The sequence below is a fragment of the Megascapheus bottae genome, chromosome 9, assembly GCF_031878675.1.
Source record: "Megascapheus bottae isolate mThoBot1 chromosome 9, mThoBot2.hap1, whole genome shotgun sequence".
In the NCBI taxonomy this organism is placed as follows: Eukaryota; Metazoa; Chordata; class Mammalia; order Rodentia; family Geomyidae; genus Megascapheus; species Megascapheus bottae.
Genome location: NC_143517.1, coordinates 9,748,709 through 9,772,266, shown reverse-complemented (window position 1 = coordinate 9,772,266; position 23,558 = coordinate 9,748,709). Strand labels below are relative to the sequence as shown.

At 39.2% G+C, this 23,558-nt stretch overlaps 1 protein-coding gene across 1 annotated transcript in view; it reads left to right on the top strand.

The window, feature by feature from the left end:
- Nucleotides 1-23,558, top strand: part of Nsmaf (neutral sphingomyelinase activation associated factor) — a 66,355-nt gene that overhangs the window by 23,834 nt on the left and 18,963 nt on the right. Inside the window, exons 7-12 of the mRNA XM_090338852.1 lie at nucleotides 2,107-2,178; nucleotides 3,002-3,049; nucleotides 3,137-3,189; nucleotides 12,320-12,449; nucleotides 14,352-14,423; nucleotides 22,266-22,374. Coding sequence (XP_090194978.1) covers nucleotides 2,107-2,178; nucleotides 3,002-3,049; nucleotides 3,137-3,189; nucleotides 12,320-12,449; nucleotides 14,352-14,423; nucleotides 22,266-22,374 — 484 coding nt within the window. The remainder of the gene's footprint in view (nucleotides 1-2,106; nucleotides 2,179-3,001; nucleotides 3,050-3,136; nucleotides 3,190-12,319; nucleotides 12,450-14,351; nucleotides 14,424-22,265; nucleotides 22,375-23,558) is intronic.

The window sequence follows — 23,558 nt, the reverse complement described above, 5'->3', positions numbered from 1 at the left end:
CTCTACTACTAAGCCACCTTTCCAGCCCTCCGCAGGACTTTTCAAACAAGCATAAAGGCATTCTTTCAACAATTCCTCCTCCTCCTCCTCCTCTTCCTCCTCCACTTCCTCTTCCTCCTCTTCCTCCTCTTCCTCTTCTTCCTCTTCTTCCTCATCCTCTTTATAATTTTGTACTGGTCCTGGCACTTGAACTCAAGGCCTCCATACTGTTCCTGAGAGCTTTTGTGCTCTAAGGCTAATGCTCCTAACCACTTGAGCTACACCTTCACTTCTGCCTTTATGGTCAATAATCGGAGCTAAGAGTTTTAGCCAGGTTGGCTTCAAACTGTGAAGGGGTGTTTTTTTTTTATAGGACTTGGGGACATGGCTAACTCTGAATTACAAATGTCACTCTGGGAAAATACAGCTTCACAGGCTGAATGGTGGCCTCAGTTATATGGTCAGCAGTTCATGGAAGGCAGAAACTGTATGTGTAGTGTTTTATAGGTGTTTTACTCAAAAATGATAAGGACTGGCTTAATCACCCACAGGAGGTGCTGTAGTCATTTTGAGCAAGATAATTCTTGACTATGTGGGATTATCCTTTCTTATCGCCTCTTCCTACCTCTCATCTCTACTCTTCTGTTGTTGTAACAGTATCTGGGTACATTAACAAAATCTTCTGAGACTTTTTCCTCACTACTCGTGGGGTGCTTTCCCTCTGAAATCTCTACTGAGACTGTCTGTACTACAAGTGCATCTAGGGTATAATCTGTCCACTTACAAATGTGTGTACTAGGATTCTTTAGAAAAACAGAGCCTGGGGCTGGGAGTTTGGCCTAGTAGTAGAATGCTTGCCTAGCACTCACAAAGACCAGGGTTCAATTCCTCAGTACCACACACATAAAAAAAAAGCCGGAAATCGTACTGTGGCTCACGTGGTAGAGCTCTAGCCTTGAGAAGGATAGCACTCAGACCCTGAGTTCAAGCCCCAGAAAGAAAAGAAAAACAGAGCCAATGGGATGTATATGTATGTGTACTCACATACATGCGAATGTATGCCACATACACATGTGGACACATAAGGATATGTGTAAAAAGATTATTATAAGAAATTATCTCATGTGCTAGTTGCTAAGACATCCAGCCCCAGGCGGGCTAATGTTCTAAGTTCTATTTTAAGTTGAGGAAAGACCAGTAATCCAGTTTGAAAACAATGAGTAGTTTTTCTTTACACTTAAATAATTTATTCTAGGCAGGCCCTAGACAGATTAGATGAGGTCCACATATCAAGGGATAGTCACTGTGCTTTCTTCATTCTATACATTATTCATCTCATTCAGAAACATTCTCTCCCATACATACCTAGAAATAATATTTCAACTCTATGTGACTGGTTGTCATAAAACCTATTAACCCATCCTCAGAATACCTAGATATATGAAGTGACAGAACTGAAGATAGAAACAAACATCAGCATAGGGATAGTAGGAGATTCTCATACCCCACTTTCAACCATGGGGAGAACATTGATGAGGGAAACAGAACTTGAACACTGTGGACCTAATAGACATATGCAGAGCATCTCCTAAACAACCATAGAGCACAAGTTCATCTCAAGCATATAGGATATTTTCCAAGACAAAGCATATCATTGGTCATTTAAATCTTTACAAATTTAAGAAACTAGAGCTCAGAAATTCACAGATATATATGTATTCATTAAACAACACATTTCAAACAACAGTAGATCGAAGAAGGACAAGAAGCAAAATATCTTAACATAAATGAAAACAAGGCAAAACAAAACACCAGTGTACTACAATATGAGATTAGAAACCGTTTTGAGAGAATTTTATAAGGATAACTGCCTCCATGAAAAGAAAAGAAAGACCTCAAGATAAAAACCCTAACTCTACCTTTCCAGGAGTCAGAACAAGAACAGATTTTAGTCCTCAGCAGTGGAAAGCAATGAGTCTGTAGCCTCCTTGGGGCTCTCATTCCAGAGACCTTAAGCAGGAACAGACAGAGTGTTGTCTGGTTGTGCAGGTGTTGTGCAGATTATAGTAAATGGCAGGGCTGGCTTGTACCTTTTCTCGTTGTTTTGAAATTTTCCCCTTTTGCCAGGGCAAAATGGAATACCTCTTTGAGTTGGATGTTTCTGGGAAGGTAGAAGATGTTGTGGAGACATTGCTGCAGGTAAGCCCTTGCAAGACTCAGTCACTGAGGCAGAAACTGTTTTTGAATTTGAAATTTTCTTCTTGCCTACATTTGTTTTTTTTTTTTAACTCAGAGTCTGGACATTGTCCCTTAGCGTGTTCACCCTGCTGCTCTATCCCTTAAGCCAGAGCTCCATTTCCTGCTTTTCTGGTGGTGGTTAATTGGAAATAAGTCTCAAGGATTTTTCCTGCCTGTGTTGGCTTTGAACTTGGATCCTCAGTTCTTTGCCTTCTGAGCCACTAGTGCCCCACTTAACCTCTCTTTAAAATAGCTTGCAGGGGGCTGGGAGCATGGCCTACTGGTAGAGTGCTTGCATAGCATGCAGGATTCCTTAGTATCACATACGCAGGAAAAAAAAAAAGTAGCACTGTACTTCTCACCAGGCACTGGTGGCTCACACCTGTAACCCTAGCTACTCAGGAGGCTGAGATCTGAGGATCACGGTTCAAAACCAGCCCAGGTACAAAAAGTCTGTGAGGCTCTTATCTCCAGTTAACTACCGGAAAACTGGAAGTAGCACTGTGGAACACAGTGCTAGCCTTGAGCTGAAGAGCTCAGGGTCAGTGCTGAGGCTCAGAGTTCAAGCCCTAGGACTGACATAAACAAACAAACAAAATAGGTTGCAGACTTACTTGAATACATTGAATTTGAAAACTGAGTATTAGGAGCAAGCCATAGACATATCAGAAATCCTATTGAGCATTACTGTTGCTTCATGGTGTGATAATGTTCATTGCTTCTTAAGAAGTAACTTACTGTCACCTTCCAGGAAAACTAATCGCGTGTGTTTTTGATATTGTAGCTTCACAGAGCATCCTGCCTTGATAAACTGGGTGACCAAACAGCCATGGTAAATCTTCTTACATTTTTCTTTTTTGGTTGTAAATTTACTTACATTGATATTTTACTACACTTACTTAATGGTTTCTTCTCACAGATAACAGCTATCTTGCAGTCTCGTTTGGCTAGGACATCATTTGATAAAAATAGGTACGTTGTTTTTGTTTGTTTGTTTGTTTTTCAGATTTTGTTTCCCCATTAGGAAAACAGTGGATAGTTTCCTTGTGGGCCTCATTGAGCATGTTCAAAATGGCCTTGGGTTTTGGATTGCCAGCACTGCAAACAAAAAGAAATATTGAGAAGAAAAGAATATGGGAAAGCAACGCTGAGGTTGTCTTTGAGAATGCTTCAGCTTAAGAACATGAGGACTCTATGGGACTTCCTCCACGTTCCTCCACTCAGCTATCTGTCATCCAGGAGTGACAATTACTGGCACCAGCACAGTTCAAATTATCCCAGTTCATGCCACTGTTACCTTCCACTCAGAACACGACTCTTAGTCTATCCACTTGACTCTTGACTCCCTGTCTTCTCTCCTGTAGCTCTCATTATCTATGGATCAAATGTCCTTTTCAAGCCTGCTCTTTCTAAAAAACCTGTTCATCATCTCATTTGCCTGTTGAAAGTTCTTCAAGATGTGCCACTGCCTTCAGTAGAAGTGAACACTTTTACATGAGCACAACTCTTGGATGCCAGGGTTTTTCAGTACTCCTATTGGCTAGTTGTTCAGTGCTCTAACTTCTTACCACATTTGTTGGTTGTAAATCAACTTACGTTGATATTTTACTTATGTCTACTTTTTTTTTATTATTTTTTTTATTGTGGGCCTTGAATTCTGGGCCTGGGTACTATCCCTGAGCTCTTCAGCTCAAGGCTAGTACTCTACCACTTTGCGCCACAGAGCCACTTCCGGCTTTCTGATGGTTAATTGGAGATAAGAGTCTCGTGCACTTTCTTGCTTGAGCTGGCTTTGAACTGTAATCCTCAGATCTCAGCCTCCTGAGAAAGTTAGGATTACAGGCATGAGGCCACCAGCACCTGCCTTTATGTCTACTATTGTTTAAAAAATGGTTCACCTCTTGGCTGGGGGTTTGGCCTAGTGGTAGAGTGCTTACCTAGCATGCATGAAGACTAGGGTTCTATTCCTCAGTATCACATACATAGAAAAAAGCCAGAAGTGGTTCTAAGGCTCAAATGGTAGAGCTTTGGCCTTGAGAAAGTCCAAGACAGTGCTCAGGCCCTGAGCTCAAGCCCAGGATTGGCAAAAAAAAAAAAAAAAAAAAAAGTTCACTTCTTACAATTTCCTCTGCTTACAACATGTACCTTCTTCTCCTTTGCACATGGCCAACTCTTATTTTACCTTAGCTGTCAGTTCTTCAAGATAGTGTTTTTGCTTGTGCAAGTTACATTAGGGACTTTCATTATCATGTCCACAGGGATGGAGAGTGATCTTATTATTCTAATGGGTTTTGTATTGATTTTTTAAGAATACTAAAGTGGGCAATGTATATTCTGCAAATAATGGTAACTTTATAGTCTCCTATTCACTTATTGTTTCTTCCTTAATATTTGGTCTATTCGAATTTTCATCTTTGCGTATTCTATGTTCATGGAAACTTGATGGCTAATAGTTCAGGATCCCACATCTTATTTTTCTATTTTAACAATTTATTCATTGTTCTTGGTCCAACTTATTTCTTTTGGATCAGCTTGTCAGTTTCTATAAAATGAAGTCTTTGGATTTTCTTATGATTGTAGTGGGGTTTTTTTTTGTATTGTTTTGGGGTTTCTTTGCCAGTCCTGGGCACGAGCTCAGGACCTGAGCACTCTCCCTGGATTTTCTCAAGGCTAGGGCTCTACCACTTGAGCCACAGCACCACTGGCTTTTTTTCTATGTATGGGGTACTGAGGAATCAAACCTAGGTCTTCGTGCATGCTAGGCAAGCACTCTACCACTAGGCCAAACTCCTGGCCGATCTATAGTGTTTTATCTCTTAAACTTCCTTCCATGGTTTTTCTTATGAGAGTCTTTTGTCTTATATTAGATTTTTTGTAAGTGTTATATTTTTGAGGGACTTATTAATGATCTGTCCTAAAACTTGATATTCTAATTGTTATTGATAGGTACAATGAATAGATTTCTTTTTTTTTTTTTGCAATGAATAGATTTCTATGTCCTCATCCTATTCCCATCAATCTGTGATTAGTTCCAGTAGTTTTAGATTGTTTATATGTGTACAGTCTCATTTATGAGCTATTGCCAGTCTATTTGCTAGCATTTTTATTTTGCTTATGTAATCATTCATGCATAGGACAAAGTAGAAAGCATTGGTTGAGTAAATTAATTCATTTATGGATCATTTTGTGCTAGGCTTTCATGAAGCTTATGTTTATAAATAAGACTACTTTGTAATATTGTTTTATTTCCATCTTTGTAAGATTTGGGAATTAGTCTCATCCTGACCTTTACCCTACATTATTACATGTTAAAGAGCTTACTACTAAAGCTATCTGGCTAGTAAGTGATTTTTGTGTTTGTTTCACTGCACAGTATTAATTTTTGTTCTAATTTTCTAGAGGCAGAGATTGTTACTTGGATTGCTGAGGTAGAAATAGTTTCCTTTCAAGAAAGGAACAGAAATAGAAAAAAATTTTCTTCTCTTGACTCTGAGTGTATACTCTGTTCAGTGATTTAGACTTCATTTCTGAGCATCAGCATGGTATTCATTAAAAATGTGGTTTGCGGGGCTGGGAGTTTGGCCTAGTGGTAGAGTGCTTGCCTAGCATGCACGAAGACCTGGGTTCGATTCCTCGGCACCACATACATAGAAAAAAACCAGAAGGGGTGCTGAGGCTCAAGTGGTAGAGCTCTAGCCTTGAGAAAGTCCAAGAACAGTGGTCAGGCCCTGAGCTCAAGCCAAGACTGGCAAAAACAAAAAAGAAAAATGTGGTTTGCTAGGAAGGTTAAAAATTTCTTAGTCTCTGGGCCGGGAGTTTGGCCTAGTGATAGAGTGCTTACCAGCATGCACAAAGCCCTGGGTTCAATTCCTTAGTGCCACATACACAGAAAAAGCTGGAAGTAGCAGTGTGACTCAAGTGGCAGGGCCCTAACCTTGAGCAAAAAGTGTCCGAGGACAGTGCCCAGGCCCTGAGTTCAAGCTCCAGCACTGGCAAAAAAATAAAATTAAATAAAAAAATACAATTATCAGTCTCTGAAATGTTAAACTGAGGAATTCCAAGGATATTTTTGCAATTATGAAATGAAGTATCTTAATACTTTAGACTTTCTGAAACTATTGCAGTATTCTATATTTTCCCCCCCAAAAAACCCCAAAAACAAACAATAACAAAAAAAAAAACCCTGATGATAAACTTGCCATCCTTTCATCATTCTTTTTTTTTCCTTGCCAGTCCTTGGGCTTGAACTCAGGGCCGGAGCACTGTCCCTGGGCTTTCCTCAAGGCTACCACTTGAGCCACAACACCACTTCTAGCTTTTTCTGTGGATGTGGTACTGAAGAATTGAATCTAGGGCTTCATACATGGTAAGCAAGTACTCTTATCACTCGGCCGAACTCCCAGCCCGAGCTTTCATCATTCTTAATAATACTTTTGCAGAAAGAAAACTTAATACTTCCTGACCACTATTTATGTAGCTCTTAGATAGTCACTTATAATGCCAGGGAGGTTTTACAATATGCAGGATGTGTATGTAAATGCTATACTATTGTATATAACACCAGTGGATTTTGTGTGTATGTGTATATATATGTGTGTATTAATATATATATATACTTAGATATTATATTATGTACATTTTATATATAATTAGTTATATACTATGTATGTGTAATAGTATATGCATGTTTGTGTGATGTAGGCAATATATAATTCTTGGATCATTAGAAACTGAATTGTTAGGCATCATGGCATTACCCTGTGAGTCCTTCAGCATAAATCCATTGGCATAGATCCATTAAGGGGTATTGTTCTTTATCTCCTGATACCATCTAATATGTAGCTACATATTTACATTTCTCTCTTTTTTTTTTTTTTGCCAGTCCTGGGGCTTGCACTTAGGGCCCGGGCACTGTCCTTGAGCTTTCTCTACCACTTGAGCCACAGCACCACTTCCAGTTTTGGTGTGTATGTGGTCCCAAGGAATCAAACCCAGGGCTTCATGCATGCTAGGCAAGCACTTTACCATTCAGGCCAAACACCTGGACCTTCCCATTTTTTAATTCTCAAAATATCCTTTTAAAATACTTTGATTCGTTACCAAGACATGTGAAAGGGTATCAATGTATGTGAATTAATGCACCTTCTATCTGGCAAATATCATGTAACCCTTTTACTAATTACAATAAAAAAAATAAAATAAAATACTTTGATTCGAGATTTTTATAAAAGGGCAGGATAAAGCAGCATTGTCTTTATGTCTTATCCAGTGTTCCCCATTATTATATGCTTAGTATGGAGGTACTCCTAAATTTCCTTCAGAAAATTCCAGATATTTCCCTGTTACTACTGAAAAATTATCCAATTATTTTTATTGGTATATAAAAACAATATAATTTTTAAATAAAATATTAGATAACTTTCTCAAATTTACTCATGAGTCCTAGAGGAATTTTTCAGAGTTCACTCAGTTCTCATATCTGTAGTCATTTAGTATGTAAATAATGACACTTTGAAAGAAATCTCTGTTCATGTGGGTTATAGGCTTGAACTCAAGGCTGAGGCACTGTCTCTTAATTCTTTTTGCTCAAGGCTGGTGCTTTATACTTTGAACCATAGCTCCACTTCTGGTTTTCTGGTAGTTAATTGGAAATAAAAGTCTCATGAATTTTCCTACCTGAGCTGGTTATGAACTTCCATCCTCAAATCTCAGCCTTTTGGGCAGCTAGGATTACAGGTGTGGGCCACTAGAGTTGGCTATCCCTGTGGCTTTCTTTTTCTACTTCTTATCTTATTGTACTGTCTTAATAATAAATGTGGTGGAAAGGATACATTTGTGTTCTAGAACTTAGAAATTGTTTAATGCTTTCTTGTTAAAGAGAGATACTGGCTCTGGTTTTTCCATAGATACTTTTTAAAAAGTATTGAAAGCTTCTATTTCGTATTACTAAAAGTATAATTTTAATTGTATTTTTAAGGTTATATCAGTTACATAGGGGGAGATTTCACTGTTGTATCTCATACATATTTACATTGTATTCTACTTGATCTCACCTTCCCTGCCAGACACTACATGGATGCTTTTTATCATAGTGAGAAGGTGCCCTTTTGTTTTCAGTTTGCTGTGATCATACTTTGTCAAACATCTTTTCTGTGTTTATGGACATTATCATATTTTCCTTTGTTTGTTCATACTGTGAATTACATTGATTGTTAAATCAGCTTTGTATAAGTGTAATTTGAGATCATGATGTACTGTCTTCACATATTGCTGAATTGCTTTGTTGCTGTTTCAGGAAGTATTTTTGCATCTATATTCATGAAGGATATTGATCTTTCATTCTCCAGTAATGTTGGAGGTTGGTCAGGTTTGGGAACAGGGCTCTGCTGATCTCATATGTTTGTAGCCATTTCTTTACTATTCAGAAAGTGCGGGTGGGATTGGTGTTATTTCCTTCTTACATTTTTAGGATTTATAGGATTTATTTTATTTAGGATGCCCAAGTTTTCTTGGAGATTTTGTACTATTTTTTTTTGAGGAAATGTTATTATGTGTAGCCCTGTCTAGCCTCTAACTTAATATCTTCTTACCTCAACCTTCTGAATGCTAGAATTGCAGGTATGGACAACTAAGTTTGGCTTAATTTATTTCTAAACTAGATATAGGGCTATTTAGTTTGTTTCTTCTTGTACCTGTTTTGGCAAGTATAGTTTTAAAACAGTGTCCATTTCACTTAAGCTGTCAGATTTATTGGCATATATATGTCAGCAGAATCCATAGTAGTGATTGCTCTGTGTGTGTGTGTGTGTGTGTGTGTGTGTGTGTGTGTGTGTATTTTGGTTTTTATGCTTTCCTTATTTTTACTTTTTTTTTATCGGTATTAGCCAGTATTTTATTGACTCTTCAAATAACAACCTTGGAATTAGTTGTCCTTTTTCTATTCTATTTTACTTAAGGCTGATTTCTATTTTTTTCTCTTACTTTCTTTAGATTATGAAGGATAGACTTCCATTGGCTTCTTGAGAACAAGGCCAAGCTAGCTGACATGATACCTTCTTTTGTAATAGAAGCACTTAAACCTACAAAACTTTCTCAGTACAGCTTTAGCAGTATTGGACCCATTTTGTTATATTTGCATTATCATATAAAATATTTTATAAATACCATCCATCCATATATGATTAGAGGAAGGCTGTGAGCCACCAGTGACTTAGTTTTGTTTTTTAAATGATCACTTTAACGATTTTTATTCCATGGTTTCTTATGCAGGGTCACAGGAACTGTTGTTACCTCTAAGTCCAGTGTGATTTCCTTGTTCATTCTGCTTTGAGATGCAGAATGTGTAAAGAGAAAACACGCACTATAATTAGCTAGTGCAGTCATAACTTTCCTACTCTGTTTCCAATGTATATAGTCAGCCTGGGCATTAAAGACCGTGAGATGCTTTTCTCAAATTAATCACTAGAAAATCAGAAATGGTCCTGTGGCTGAAGAGCTCAGGGACAGTACTCAGGCCCAGAGTTCAAGCCCCACAACTGACAAAAAAAAAAGTACACTTCCATTTCTATTTGGACAACATTACTCCTTCCCTTCCTCTCCCAGTTTTTCCTTCCTATCCCTACCCACAAGTTGTATAGTGCAATTTTAACATAGTGTCCCTTGAATACCATTTCTGCATTGTTCATCCTTTGTCTCTCCATTTCTCTGCCTCCTTCTTACCCCCAAAAAATATAAACAAAGAAGAGACAAAGAAAACAAAAACAGCAACAAAGAAAAATCCTCTTGTTTCCATTTCCTCCTTTCCTATGCTCCTGACAGAGCCAACATTTGTGTTTCTTTCCCTTGAGTCTTTTGTTTTTTGAGCATAGATCATAGTGTCTTGTTCCTTCATGTGTCTTGTAAGTGTTTATGGTATGCCGGACAGTTTGCTTAAAAGGAACTTATAAAGACTGAACAAAACAATATTTACCTTCATAAATGTCATGCCTAACCTTTATTTTGTCAGGTTGCTTTACTAGGAAATAGAGTGAGACTTTATGGTAGCTCAGGCTAACTTCTCCCCACTGCTGCCTGCACAGTATTTATCTATTTATTTATTGGGGAGGGGCGATCTTGGGGCCTGAACTCTAGCCTGGGCGCTGTCCCTGAGCTCTTCAGCTCAAGGTTACTCCCCTACCCTTGAGCCAGGTCCCACTTCCCGTTTTCCATAGGTTGATTGGAGATAAGAGTTTCTTGGCTTCGTATTGCCCAGGCTGGCTTTGAACCTTGATCCTCAGATCTCAGCCTCCTGAGTAGCTAGGATTACAGGCGTGAGCCATCACACTGGCTTGCCTGCACTTTATGAAGGGAATGGTCTAGATTTTTCAAAGGGACATAGGATCTTGAGCAAATCACTTGAGCAACTCTGAAGATGGTTCTGTGCTTTAAGGTGGAGCCAGACACACCAGCTTTCTAAATGGTGGAGTTGAGTCTTCCTGTCACTGCAGTCAAGAGCCTTTTAACATCCTTGGGAGCTCTCTTTTCCTTCCCGCTCTTAAGGTGGCTTTCTCTGAAAAAATCTTATTGTACAACTCTTATTCTTACCTGTTTTAAGCTACTCTTTTCCTGCCACTTACCTGCCACTTTTTTTCCTCTGATTAAGTTCATTTAGGTTTCTCTGCATGCTCAGGTTTCTGATGGGTTTTAAGCATTGTGCGGAGTTGAGCTTACCAATTGGGTTTGGTCATTTCAGGGAAAGTTTCAGGGCTGTCTTTCCATTTTTACATGCTAGCTTAAAAAGCTTGTTATCTCCTGTTACTCACTAGATATTCATTCCTTTATTTTTTGCCAGTCCTCAGACTTGAACTCAGGACCTGAACACTGTCCTTGGGCTTTCCTCAAGGCTAGCACTCTACCACTTGAGCCACAGAACCACTTCCAGCTTTTTCTATGTATGTGGTACCAAAGAATTGAACCTAGGTCTTTGTGCATACTAGGCAAGCACTCTTACCACTAGGCCAAACTCCTGGTCCTTTATTCATTTTTGGTTAAGTGGAGTGATGTATGCTCTCATGCATACTAAATTACCACTAAGCTCTATCTTCAGCCCAGGAGATTTATTTTTAATATAGTGATTTAAATAATTACCCTAAAACATTATTTGCTTGTTTCCCTGTTAACTTAGTAAAATAATAAAAAGAATAGACTTTTCCAATGAGGTACTATATGGATTGGTATTAGAAAGCTCATCTTACCACAATAAATTCAAAAGCCAATATTTTATCAAACTAAGCTTTGAGTTGTTATATATTTGGAGCTTAATAAAAGTATGTATGGAATAATTGAAATCTATGCCAAAGACTATAATAATAGATCATTCTTTTTTTTTAAATTATAGATGTATTTATAAGTGGTGAGTTAGGTTAAATCAGTTCTTTTTTTTTTTTTTGCCAGTCCTGGGCTTGAGCTCAGGGCCTGAGCACTGTCCTTGGACTTTCTCAAGGCTAGAGATCTACCACTTGAGCCTCAGCACCACTTCCGGCTTTTTTTTTTCTATGTATGAGGTACCGAGGAATCGAACCCGGGTCTTCATGCATGTTAGGCAAGCACTTTAACCACTAGGCCAAACTCCCGGCCCTAAATCAGTTCTTTTATTGCTTTTAGTACTTGGATTTTGAATTCAGGGCCTGGTGCTTGTTAGGCAAGTAAGTGTTCTATCATTTGAGCTGCCTGAGGGTCTTGCTACAAATCTCAGGCTGGCCTGTATTCACAATCCTCTTATCTTTCCCTGCCATGGCTGGGATCATAATTGTATGCAGGGCCTAAACAACACAAAACTTGAAATTATATGAATGTAAGAATAGTTTCAAGGACAATTTGACAGGAATTCAAATAGTTATTTGATGTTACTTGTGTATATGTGCCTCTGTGATACATAGTATATCTTCTGTTCTTAAGAAATCAAGTTTTCATTTTACCGCCAAAAAGCATCAGCTTTATCCAAGTAGCTAAGTTATATCATGATGTCGCTCATTGAAATGTACTGTTTAGACAAATGTCTGTCATACCACCTAGATTGTGTAGCAACTTCTGACTTTTCTCATGTTGCAAAACATCTTTTCAGATTCCAAAGTGTTTCTGAAAAGCTACATATGGAATGCAAAGCAGAAATGGTGACACCGCTAGTGACAAATCCTGGACATGTGTGCATCACGGATACCAACCTCTATTTTCAGCCTCTCAATGGGTACCCGGTACGTAGACCACACGCCCAGGTCTGGAACAACCTCCATCTTTAGGTGAAGTTTTCTACGTGTTGCCCAACATGGTCCTTACACCTTTGAATTTTGGTGATGATGAAAATCACTTACTGCTTTCCAGTGCCTTTGTATTTGCCCAGCCTCCCTGTGAACACATACCTGAATTTACGCTTCTCTAGTTCACTTTTGGTATTCTGATACCCTTGCTCCCAGTGCTAGGAAAAGATGCCCTCTATGTCCAGATTTTAGTCAAGAATCACTGGGAACGTATTTTTCTCCTATGAAGCATCTCTGGAAAAGAAATGGATGTTTCCTGCACTCATCTAGGTGTCGGTGGTATTTGCCTCTATTTACTGTAAGCACAGTTGGTAGTAGATCCAAATCTTCTCTGAGGCAGCACTGGCATTATCCAGTCTACAAGACATGAGATAGAGATGCTGCAATCCAGTTTTACAAAGACTTCAGATTTAGGACTAGGCCACAAAGGAAAGGTAAATGTAGACTTCAAAAGCACTACTTATAAAGAGTTGTTACGTATCTAGAACTACTCCTTTTTCTTTTTTTCTTTTTCTTTTTTCCAGTCAGGGCCTGGGCACTGTTGTTGGACATTTTTTGCTCAAGGCTGCTGCTCTACCACTTGAGTCATAGCCGCCACTTCTGGCTTTTTCTGTGTATGTGGTACCAGGGAATTGAACCCAGGGCTTTGTGCACGCTAGGCCAGCATGCTGCCATTAGGCCAAACCCCCAGCCCCTGAACTAGTCTCTTTTTGAAGTAGATCCTTGAACAGAGAGCAATCCTAATACTCTCTCACCGTGCATTTGGGCTATTTGTCAGGCCTGCTTAACAACTCAGGAGTATTTTCCACTATTATTCATGGCACTAAAACAGAAGAGATGTTAGAAGAATTCTGTCCACTAGGTGGTGGCACATACTTGCCAAGTGTGCTTGTCTAGAGAGGCCTTCTTTATTAGTAGAATACATTCGGCTAGGCTACTACCATTATTGCTGCTCAAGTAAAACATTTATAGAAAAATATATAAGTACTCATTACACCTTCAGAATCCATTGTACAAGCACTAATCCCTTCCCAGGGCTCTGGGTGAGGATCATTAGCCGGAGTGAAAGACTTGAAGGTAGTTTCCACAATTATGTAACACAGCCTCCATGCTTCTACTTCTTCTCACTGGGAGAAGGGAATGGAAGCTTTGCCTTTGGGCCAATCACTTATAAATCTACTGGGTGTTTTTTTTGTCAGTCATGGGGCTTAAACCTGGGCACTATCCCTGAGCTCTTCAGCGCAAAGCTATCACTCTATCACTTGAACCACAGTGCCACTTCCGATTTTCTGGTGGCTAACTGGAGATTAGTCTCACAGACTTTCCTGCCTGGCCTGGCTTTGAACTGCAGTCCTCAAATCTCAGCCTCCTGAGTAGCTAGGATTACAGGCGTGAGCCACTGACACCTGGGTGTTTTAAAAGTTCTAGGGATTGAAGAAAGAGACCCTGCCTTTCATACCCTGAAATTGTTGAGATTGTGAAAGATTCTAACAAGATAAATGTGTACTAAGCAAACCATTGGTCTGGAAAAAAAAGCAGAACTCCTGCATATTTAGTGGTTATTTTTGCCCTTCAGTATTCTGCATCATCCAGCTGTCTCAATACCCTGACAGGTGATTGCATTGGTGTTTGGGAGGTACTGTGTCAGATGTAGATTACAAAACTGAAAAATGGCAAAGCAGAATGCAAAACCAGATGTGTATTCTGTTGAGCGTTCCCTTTCTAGTTCTTTAGACAATATACTGGGAAGATTTTATTACCCCCCCTCATATAATATTAAGTGATTTCTAGTTGTGTTAGAATGGTGATAATTTGACATTGTCTTTCTACTTTGTAAAGAAACCTGTGGTCCAGATAACACTTCAAGATATCCGCCGAATTTACAAGAGGAGGCACGGCCTCATGCCTTTGGTGAGTTCAAGTGCATTCCCAGGGCTAAGTGAATGGTTGCCATACCTTCAGTTTGGCTGGTGGCTTATGGACTTAACTCTTTATAAGGAAAAGTCTAAAAACATGCAAGTATATTATAGGCAGATGAACTTTTTATAGGCAAGTGCCTTTTTTTCTTTTGAGGAATTGATAAAGGAAAAGAGGTTCTGTTGCTTAAAAATATTTTTTGGCTATATAACATACATATTATATAGATTGATATCTGTGACATACAAACCCTCAATTGTAATTATATTCTGAAAGATCTATGTGCCAGTGATTGCATAGAGAGTCCCTTCTTGAATCTTGTTTGTTAAACATGGCACTTGAAATATGTAAAAATCAGTGTTAATAAAATCTTTCAAAAAAAAAAAAACATTGTTGGTTCCACACACATGAAGGCTCAGACCGAGTTTCTCACTACTAAATTCCTATGGTAATGTTTGTGAAGCACTCCAGTGCTGTTTACTCCCTTCTCCACACTGTGGCTAGTTCTCAGAGTAAATAGATTTTAAAGAAAATGACTCGAGTTTTTAGTGGGACCATAAGTCAGCCTTTGAGCATAGAAATCTGGGGAATCACTACTTGAATCTTGTGCACAGCCTTTTCCCTATTGTCTACCATGAACTTCATTCATCTTAACTTTAGAAAGCAGTGTCTATGGAAGTGGTGATCCTCTTTTACATGGACATCAGTATAAATTCATTTTCTTCTTTGAATAACTTGCAGACATTACAAAAGCATTGCAGACATTACAAAAGCATTGTAGAATTTTATCTTTATAATTCTTTTTTCTTTTGGGTCATGGGGCTTGAACTTGGCCTGGGCACTGTCCCTGAACTGTTCAGGTCAAGGCTACCACCTTATCCCGGGCTTGAGCATTGTCCCTGAGCTCTACAGCTCAAGGCTACCTCCCTACCCTTGAGCCAAGTCTCACTTCCCCATTTTCTTGAGGTTAATTGGAGAGAAGTCCTTTTGTGTTCGGCCTGGCTTTGCACCTTGATCCTCAGATCTCCTGAGTAGGTAGGAGTACCCTAGGATTACCCTTTAACACTTTTTACATTTTAAAATTTTTTTCCATGTATTTTTATTGTAATTAATAGAAGGGTTACATGATATTCACCAAATAGAGGGTGAATTACTTCACATACATTGATACCCTTTCTTGTCTTGGTCCCCATTTCCCTCTCCCCACCCCTCATCTTGTTTTCCTCCCTTCCCTATCTGACTTCAAATAACCAAATATGCATATATACAATATATCAGATAACAAGGTGAAATACCGTAACAATGAGATAACCAAGGACAGGGACAGCAAAAGAGATGAGAGATAACATAGTACATTAAGGACAACAATCACTCACTATATGGCTTTTGTTTCTATATCCTGGAGGTCCTTTCATTTAGCATCATTCTGTATGGCCTTATGGATCTAGGTTTTGTTTTATTGCAAATCTCTGCTAGGAGAACCCAAGGTTTCTACTGATTATGACAAATGAGGGAAACCATTGAGCCTATGTTCCTTTGAGTCTGGCTTACTTCACTTAATATGATTTTTTCTAAGTCTTTCCATTTCCTTACAAATGGGGTGATGTTGTTCTTTCTGACAGCAGCATAGAATTCCATTGTGTATAAATACCACATCTTGTTGATCCACTCATCAACTGAGGGGCATCTGGGTTGGTTCCATATCTTTGCTATGGTAAATAGTGCTGCAGTGAACATCATTGTGCTAGTGGATTTAGTATGTCCTTGTTTCTGGAAGGGTGGGTAAATGCCTAGTAGTGGAATTGCTGGGTCATAGGGGAGCTCTATGTTTAGTCTTTTTGAGGAACTGCCATACTGCTTTCTATAGTGGATGAACGAGTTTGCACTCCCACCAACAGTGTATTAGTGATCCCTCCTGGCCACATCCCCTCCAGCATCTGTTATTAGATTTCTTGATCCTGGCCATTCTAACTGGAGTGAGGTGGAATCTTAAGAGTTGTTTTGATTTGCATTTCTTTTATGTGTCTATAGGCCATTCTTATTTCTTCTTCAGAGAAGACTCTCTTTAAGTCTTTGGTCCATCTTTTAATACGATGGTTGTTTTTTGGAGATTAGTATTGGAGTGATTCAATTTTTCGAGCTGTTGATATATTTTAGCTATAAGGCCTTTGTCTGTTGTATGGTTAGTGAAGATCTTCTCCCACTCTGTAGGCTTTCTAGTTAATTTGGTAGCTATGTCCTTTGCCATATAGATGCTCTGAAGTTTAATGCAATCCCACTTTTCCAGCTTTTTTCTGATTTGTTGTGTTTCTTGGTCCTTATTAAGAAAGTTTCGACCTGTGCCAAGAAGACCTAATGTATCTCCTATTCCTTCTTGTAAAATTTTCAGTGTATCTGCTTTTACCTTGAGGTATTTGATCCATTCAGAGTTAATCCTAGTTTAGGGTGACAAAGGAGGATCCAACTTTAGTTTTCTGCAGATGCTTAACCAGTTCTGCCAGCATCACTTGTTGAAGAGGCTGTCTTTCTTCCTTTGTTTTTTGGGCTCCTTTATCAAAGATTAGGTGGCCATAGGTCTGTGGGTTAATATCAAGGTCCCCAGTTTTATTCCATTGGTCTTCAGGCCTGTTCTTATGCCAGTACCAAGCTGTTTTGGTCACTATAGCTCTGTAGTAGAGTTTAAAGTTTGGTGTTGAAATTCCTCCTGCGCTGTTCTTTCTGCTAAGAATTGTGTTTGCTATACGGGGTCTTTTATTACATATGAAATTTTGGATTACCTCTTCTATTTCTTTAAAGAATGACATTGGGATATTAATGGGTATTGTGTTGAATTTGTAGATAGCCCTTGGCAAGATTGCCATTTTCACAATGTTAATTCTTCCTATCCAGGAGCATGGGAGGTTTTTCCATTTCCTCAGTTCTGCTTTAATTTCCTTTTTCAGCATTTTCCAGTTTTCATCAAAAAGGTCCTTTATATTCATAGTTAATTTCTAGGTACTTTATTTTCTTTGAGGCTATTGCAAAAGGAGTTGCTTTCCTGATTATTGCCTCGTTCCTCTCATTGTTGGCATATACGAAGGCAGTTGATTTTTGAGGGTTAGTTTTATACTCTGCTACCTTGCCAAAGTTTTAATAATTTTTTATTAAAGAATTAACATTGATTTTTACATCATATTTTAAATGACATGTTTAACAAACAGATATTTAGGAAGGGAAACCTATATATAATCACTGGCACTTAGATTTTAGAACATAATTAAAATTAGGCTGGGGGTTTGTATGTCATAGATACATATTAATCTATGTAATACATTATGTCTATAGAGGCAAATTTTTATATCTATGTTTATATCATGTTTATATTTTCAGTACTATGTCAGGTTTTATTTTCATTTGCAGTATTGAAGCACTAGACACAGCCTGTGCCCTGGGTCATCTATTTTAAAATAGGCCATTAGGAGAACCTTTGAATTAAAATGACAGGTTTTTTTTTGGTTATACAAAAATTACCAGCACCATCACTGTACTAAGAATTCCAGACTAGTACATGCCTCCTTAAGAGAAATACATTACAAAATAGTATTGAGAACAATTACAAAATAGTACTGAGAACAAATTACATCACACAGATAAACTTTTAACTGTCTTTTAAACCTTTTTAACCCTCTTTTTACAGTTTCCTAAGCGTCCTAAGGAACCCGGGCAGGGCCTTCTAAGCCTAGCTGTAAACATTCCATCATGGACTCAGCAGAAGAACACTTCATGGCCCTTTACCTCATTTAGACCTTATAGAAGCCTAACTCCTGTTTGTAGCTCCAACAGTCTCCCAGCCCAAGAAAAGCCTGTGTCCCTCACTGCTCTATCTCAATAACAGTGCTTGCCTGTAGCAGATCAAATTTGGCATATTTCCTTTCTCCATTTTCCTAACAATACTTACACTCAGATTTTAAACCTAGATTTTAGCCAAACAAAATAAATCCCAAATTCCCTGATGTTTTTCTTAAGCCCGGATAACCTGATTACAGTGTAAACAACTTTATGCCTTAAAATACCAGATCTCACTTTGCAAATCAAAATATCCTCAAAAAGCCCTTCCCCCCCCCCCCCTTGGGTCTGTCTTGGGCCTTCACCTTAGGACCTGAGCACTGTCCTTTGCTTTCTCAGGATTAGAGCTCTACCACTTGAGCCATAGCACCAGGCTTCTATGTATGTGGTATCAAGGAATCGAACCCAGATTTTCATGCATGCTAAGCATGCACTCTTACTACTAGGGCAAACTCCCGGACCCCCCAAAATCCCTTTAAGTACTAAAACCTGATCTTTGGAGCTTAAATTCACTCACCTATTTCCCTTTGAGTGTCAAGTCTATTCTAGGAGTTCTTTGTTTTTCCTGGAGATATAGGGACATGAGCTGCAAATGCTGGCCCATTGTCCGATCCAGCTATCTGTAGGAGGCCATGCCTAGGCACTGCCTCCTGCAACAACGTCTGGGCCATCTCTTAATTGGGTAAGCCTCCAACTTACCTGAGAAAATGGCTTACAAAGACAAGCAAATACCTATACACGGATTTCCCTGGCTCTACCTCAGTGAAACCTAGTTCCCAGAACTCTCCAGGCAGAAGTCTCATAGCTCTCAACACTCCTTCTGGAATAGAGGTTTATCTACTCACTGGAAGCTGACACATCTAGAAACAATACCATACACAAGATTTTTTCAGGTGGGGAATAAAGTAGATGCATGATAATTGTTAAAGCTTCGTTTCCCTCATCGTGGGTGTTTTGATGTGCTTATTGCACAAGTTTTCCTAGTACATGAGAAATGAAAAATTCTTTGGTCTCCGAATGTCTTCACCCTGAAGGCAAAATGTTTAGAAGCATTTGTTCTTCCACCTGTAGGTCCTCATCTAAGTGAGCAGGCTTTTGAAGAGTTGTGGAAGAAGGGTCATGACTAAAACATTGCTAGGTTTTACCTCTCCTTTTGCTATTGGCCTGGATGTTTCATCAGTATCCTTGTTTCAGCTTTCCTTGAGGGAATCATTCCTTTTGTGGCCAGGGCAATGTATAATGGACACCTTCCAGAGGAGCCAGATTCTGTCCAACATTGCAAAGATCTGTTCCACATTGTTTTCCTGCTGAGGTTTATCGGCCCCTCATGGGCTTGAGCTGTGGCAAAAGCACACCAAGCATACCTGCTATCTGTGAAAATGTTTTATACCCTTTCCTTTTGTCTACCTTTCAACTTCAGGGTCATCAGTTCTGCTTTCTGGGCAGAGGTGCCTCTGCTTAGGGCCTGGAATAAGTTCTCAGGGGACCCAAGTCCTGAGCCAGCACTTTTTATTCCCCTTTGCTCAGAGACGGAAAGCCGGAAAGGCTTTTGCAAATTGGGAAGGGCCAAGGCTGGTGGCTCCTGCTTTAATGAGTTAAAGGCCTGTTCCTCTCCTAAATTGGGGAGGAGCATCTCCTCCAGCTGTAGTCAAATACAAAGGCTTAGCTACTTCAGCAAATCGTGGTTGAAGGGGGAGGTATCTTTAGAATGTCTTCAGTTCTCCTTTTGGACAGGGTTCACTGTTCTTCCTAAAGCTCATAGGCCAGCTAAGTAGCCTGGTATACAAAGTTGTGCTTTCTTTAGCTAATACCTTGTAGCTCAAATGCTCAAGTTTTTAAGCAAGTCTCAGGTAGCCTCACAAACCTTGCTTGAGTCTTCCAGGAGGAGGTCATCAACATTGTAGGAGTTACTTTTGGAAGTAACTCCAGTAACCAGTCAGGTCTTGACTGGTCTTTCTTAGGGCTTCAAAGCGTTGAAGAGTTCTTGAAACCTTGCAGAAGCCTTGCCTAGGTTAGCTAGCCAAAGAAGCTGCCTTTAGGGTCTGTCTATTCGAAGATAAAGATGAGCTGATTGGCTTTTGCCAAAGGCAGGCTTCAGGCTGTTTTTCGGTCACCCTGGTTTCAGTCTCCTGGAAGGTGATATCATGCAGCTTTGAAGACACTGGATGGCTAGCCCATTCCTCAGATATAAAGAGGATCTATAAAACCTGCTATCAGTCATTCCTCAGATGTAAAGAGGATCTGTAAAACCTGCTATCCATCATTCCAAGTGGTTTAATGAATAAGGAGAAGAGTTAAAACCTGGGCTTTTTAGAAAAAGGAGAGGGTAAGTCATCCTTGAGATTCCTGTGCTCTTGAACTGGAGGATCTGGTTTAGATGGCCAGGCTTCCCAAAGATGATCTTATGAACTGTGTAAAGGAGAGGTAGATTAAAGGAACCCTCAGATGGCCAGTTTACAGTTTACATGCTCACCAAGAGGGCCCGTGAGCACTAGCTCTACTCCTGAAATCAGAGAAACTTTCACGCATTAATTCCACCCAGATGTCAGTTGGCCTATGTTGTCCCATTGGTGAATGGAAACAGCTATGCAGAGACAAACAGTAAACAAAGGACCACACAAACAATCTTCAAGTGGGACTCAAACCCACCCAAAGTCAGCACTTACCTGTCCTGGTCCAGTTCTTGCTCATTTCAGGTTCAGTTCGGGTTCATTTTGTACACAGTGTAACTGGTGCCAACCTGTTTTAGTTGTAACACGAGACAGTTCACCAGTCTATTTCAACCAGTGCCAATTAGGTTCAGTTAGTCCAACAATGGGACAATGTCTCACCACCACCTCAAGTTGGGGTGTATAGCCGAGGCCAATTTACCCAGAAACCCATCCAAGGCCAGCACACACCAACCTGTTTCAACCAGTACACAAAACACCCACCAGTCTGTTTGAACTGGTACACTAGCATAAGACTAGACTCTCTCTGTTTCAACCAGAGCACAGGACACGAGACACTCACCAGTCAGTCGGTACACAAAACACAGAACACTCATCAGTCTTAGAATACAAAACGCTCACCTCCAGAGGATTTGAAACAGAGTCTTGCTTAACATTGACCAGGGGAAGTCTCCAGCTAGAAAAGCTACTGCTACTACCCAGGGCTGCTCTGGGAATTTCTCTCAATGGCCACCCCCTTTGAAAGATCGGGGCTCACCCATTCCGGACTTCCCAAAATCAAGACCTGAGGCTGGGATCTCACTGGGGCCTCCATATGTAATATCCCAAGCACTTTGGGGCCCACGAACTCAGCAATAGAGTCACCAGTACTCTGAATGGAGCTAGGAGTCAGTTCAATAGCAGCACAGAGGCTCCTTTCCACTTTGGGGCTGATATTGAGCAGCCCTGACCTTCCGTGGGGCTGAGCTTTTAAAGGAGAGCACCACACACAGGTGGTCACAAGGGAAACACCAAAGACGGGATCGAGCAATTTAGATATTTTTTACAAAACAGAATTAGATAGCTAATCCCAACAGGTTACTACAGTTAGCAGTGCTGAGGTTTGAACTCCACACCTTGTAATTATTAGGCAGATGCTCTACCACTTGAGCCACATCCCCAGTCCCTTTGTTCTGTTTAGTTTATAGTCTTGCAATGCCTGGGCCAGCTGAAATGACAGCTACATCCCATCACATCCAGCTTTATTGGTTGGCATGGAGTCTCTTTGCCTCTGGCCTCAAATCACAATACTCCTGATCTCTCCCTCTCAAGTATCTGAGATTATCAGGATTACCAAAGAACATTTTGCATTTTACAGTATATGTAAATGCATGTCTTCTTTTTAGAAAGTTTGTAAGCACAGTGTGAATATTTAAGAGAGATAGATGTCCATAAATCTGAATCAAAGTATAAATGCAAATTATTAATACAGGATCTACAAAGTAAGAATATATTTTTAAAGGTATTTGTAGTTTTTTTTCAATATAAACATGATGTTATTTTATTCTTTCTGAATTTATAGGGCTTGGAGGTATTTTGCACTGAAGACGATCTGTGTTCTGACATCTACCTAAAGTTCTATGAACCTCAAGACAGAGATGACCTCTATTATTTTATCGCCACCTACCTAGGTTTGCTGTTTGCCCTTCATTATATCTTCTCATGTGATGCTAGTTCATTCCTAAAGAGCGCTTAGCAGACAAGAGAATGCTCTTGTGGTTCTGCTTCCTTCCTCCATCAGTAATGGCAGTTGCTGAAATTGTATCTTAAAAACCAAGGGAAATTTTAAATTCATTTAGGTAATAGTTTATTCTAGTTATGTGTTTCAAAAACTCTAGGTAATTGTTTTATCTGGGTTAACACTTTGAGTGACCTAATTGAATGGATTATGAAGAACCTACCAAAATATTTTTTTATATTCACTTACGTCTTCTGTTGATCTAATGGAAACTAAAGACTGTGTGTCTGAATATGAGACAATCCATTTACAATCACTGATTTTGGTGAACGGTGCATAAGCAACACTTGAACTCAGAGTAGCACCTTTGGGCCAGCAGAATCATTTCATTATTGATTACCCATTGTTTCATGGATAACATGAAATTTTCTACCTCTATGTTGCTTGAACTCTGTAGTCTAATTGTATGACTAAATTAAATCACTGCTGGCTTATGAAGTGGTCAGGTTAGTAGAATGGATTTTTTTAATGGCTATTAGGACTTGATTACTATCTGAATTTTAATTTTTCATGTACAGTGAAATCTATATGAGGCATATGGTAAAATACATCTTCCCCTAGATATGAAATTTTTCCCTAAGAAGGAATAATGTATTTCCAAGAAGTAATCTATCTTATTGTACAAGTTTGTAGTTAATAGTTTTTTGTTCTCACTCCTTGAGCCATTTGAGTTAACTTAATATATAAATATAGCTTTCCTATAGATTTGTGTTTATCTTCTGATTCCTGATTTTTATTTTAGCTTATGATTTTTATTTTAATCTTATCTTTCTGACTGTAGCAAAATTACAGCAAAAAATTCAACTTTGTGGTTGAATATCAAGTCAGAACTGTGCTGAGACCTAAAACACGCTTTTCTCAAGCTGTCAGCTCCCTGTGAGCTATAGTTAAGGTTGTTCCTAAGTGGGCAGAGGTTTTTCCAGAGTGGAAAGGAAGGGTGACCAACACTTAAATTTTCCTGTTAGCTGATTTGTAACTTGGTATTACTAAGTAAGGGTTAAGATGCTTGGTAAAAATTTGAAAGCAGAATTTTCTAAATGAAATGCAAAATGCAGTTGTTTTAAGGATAGTTGATTC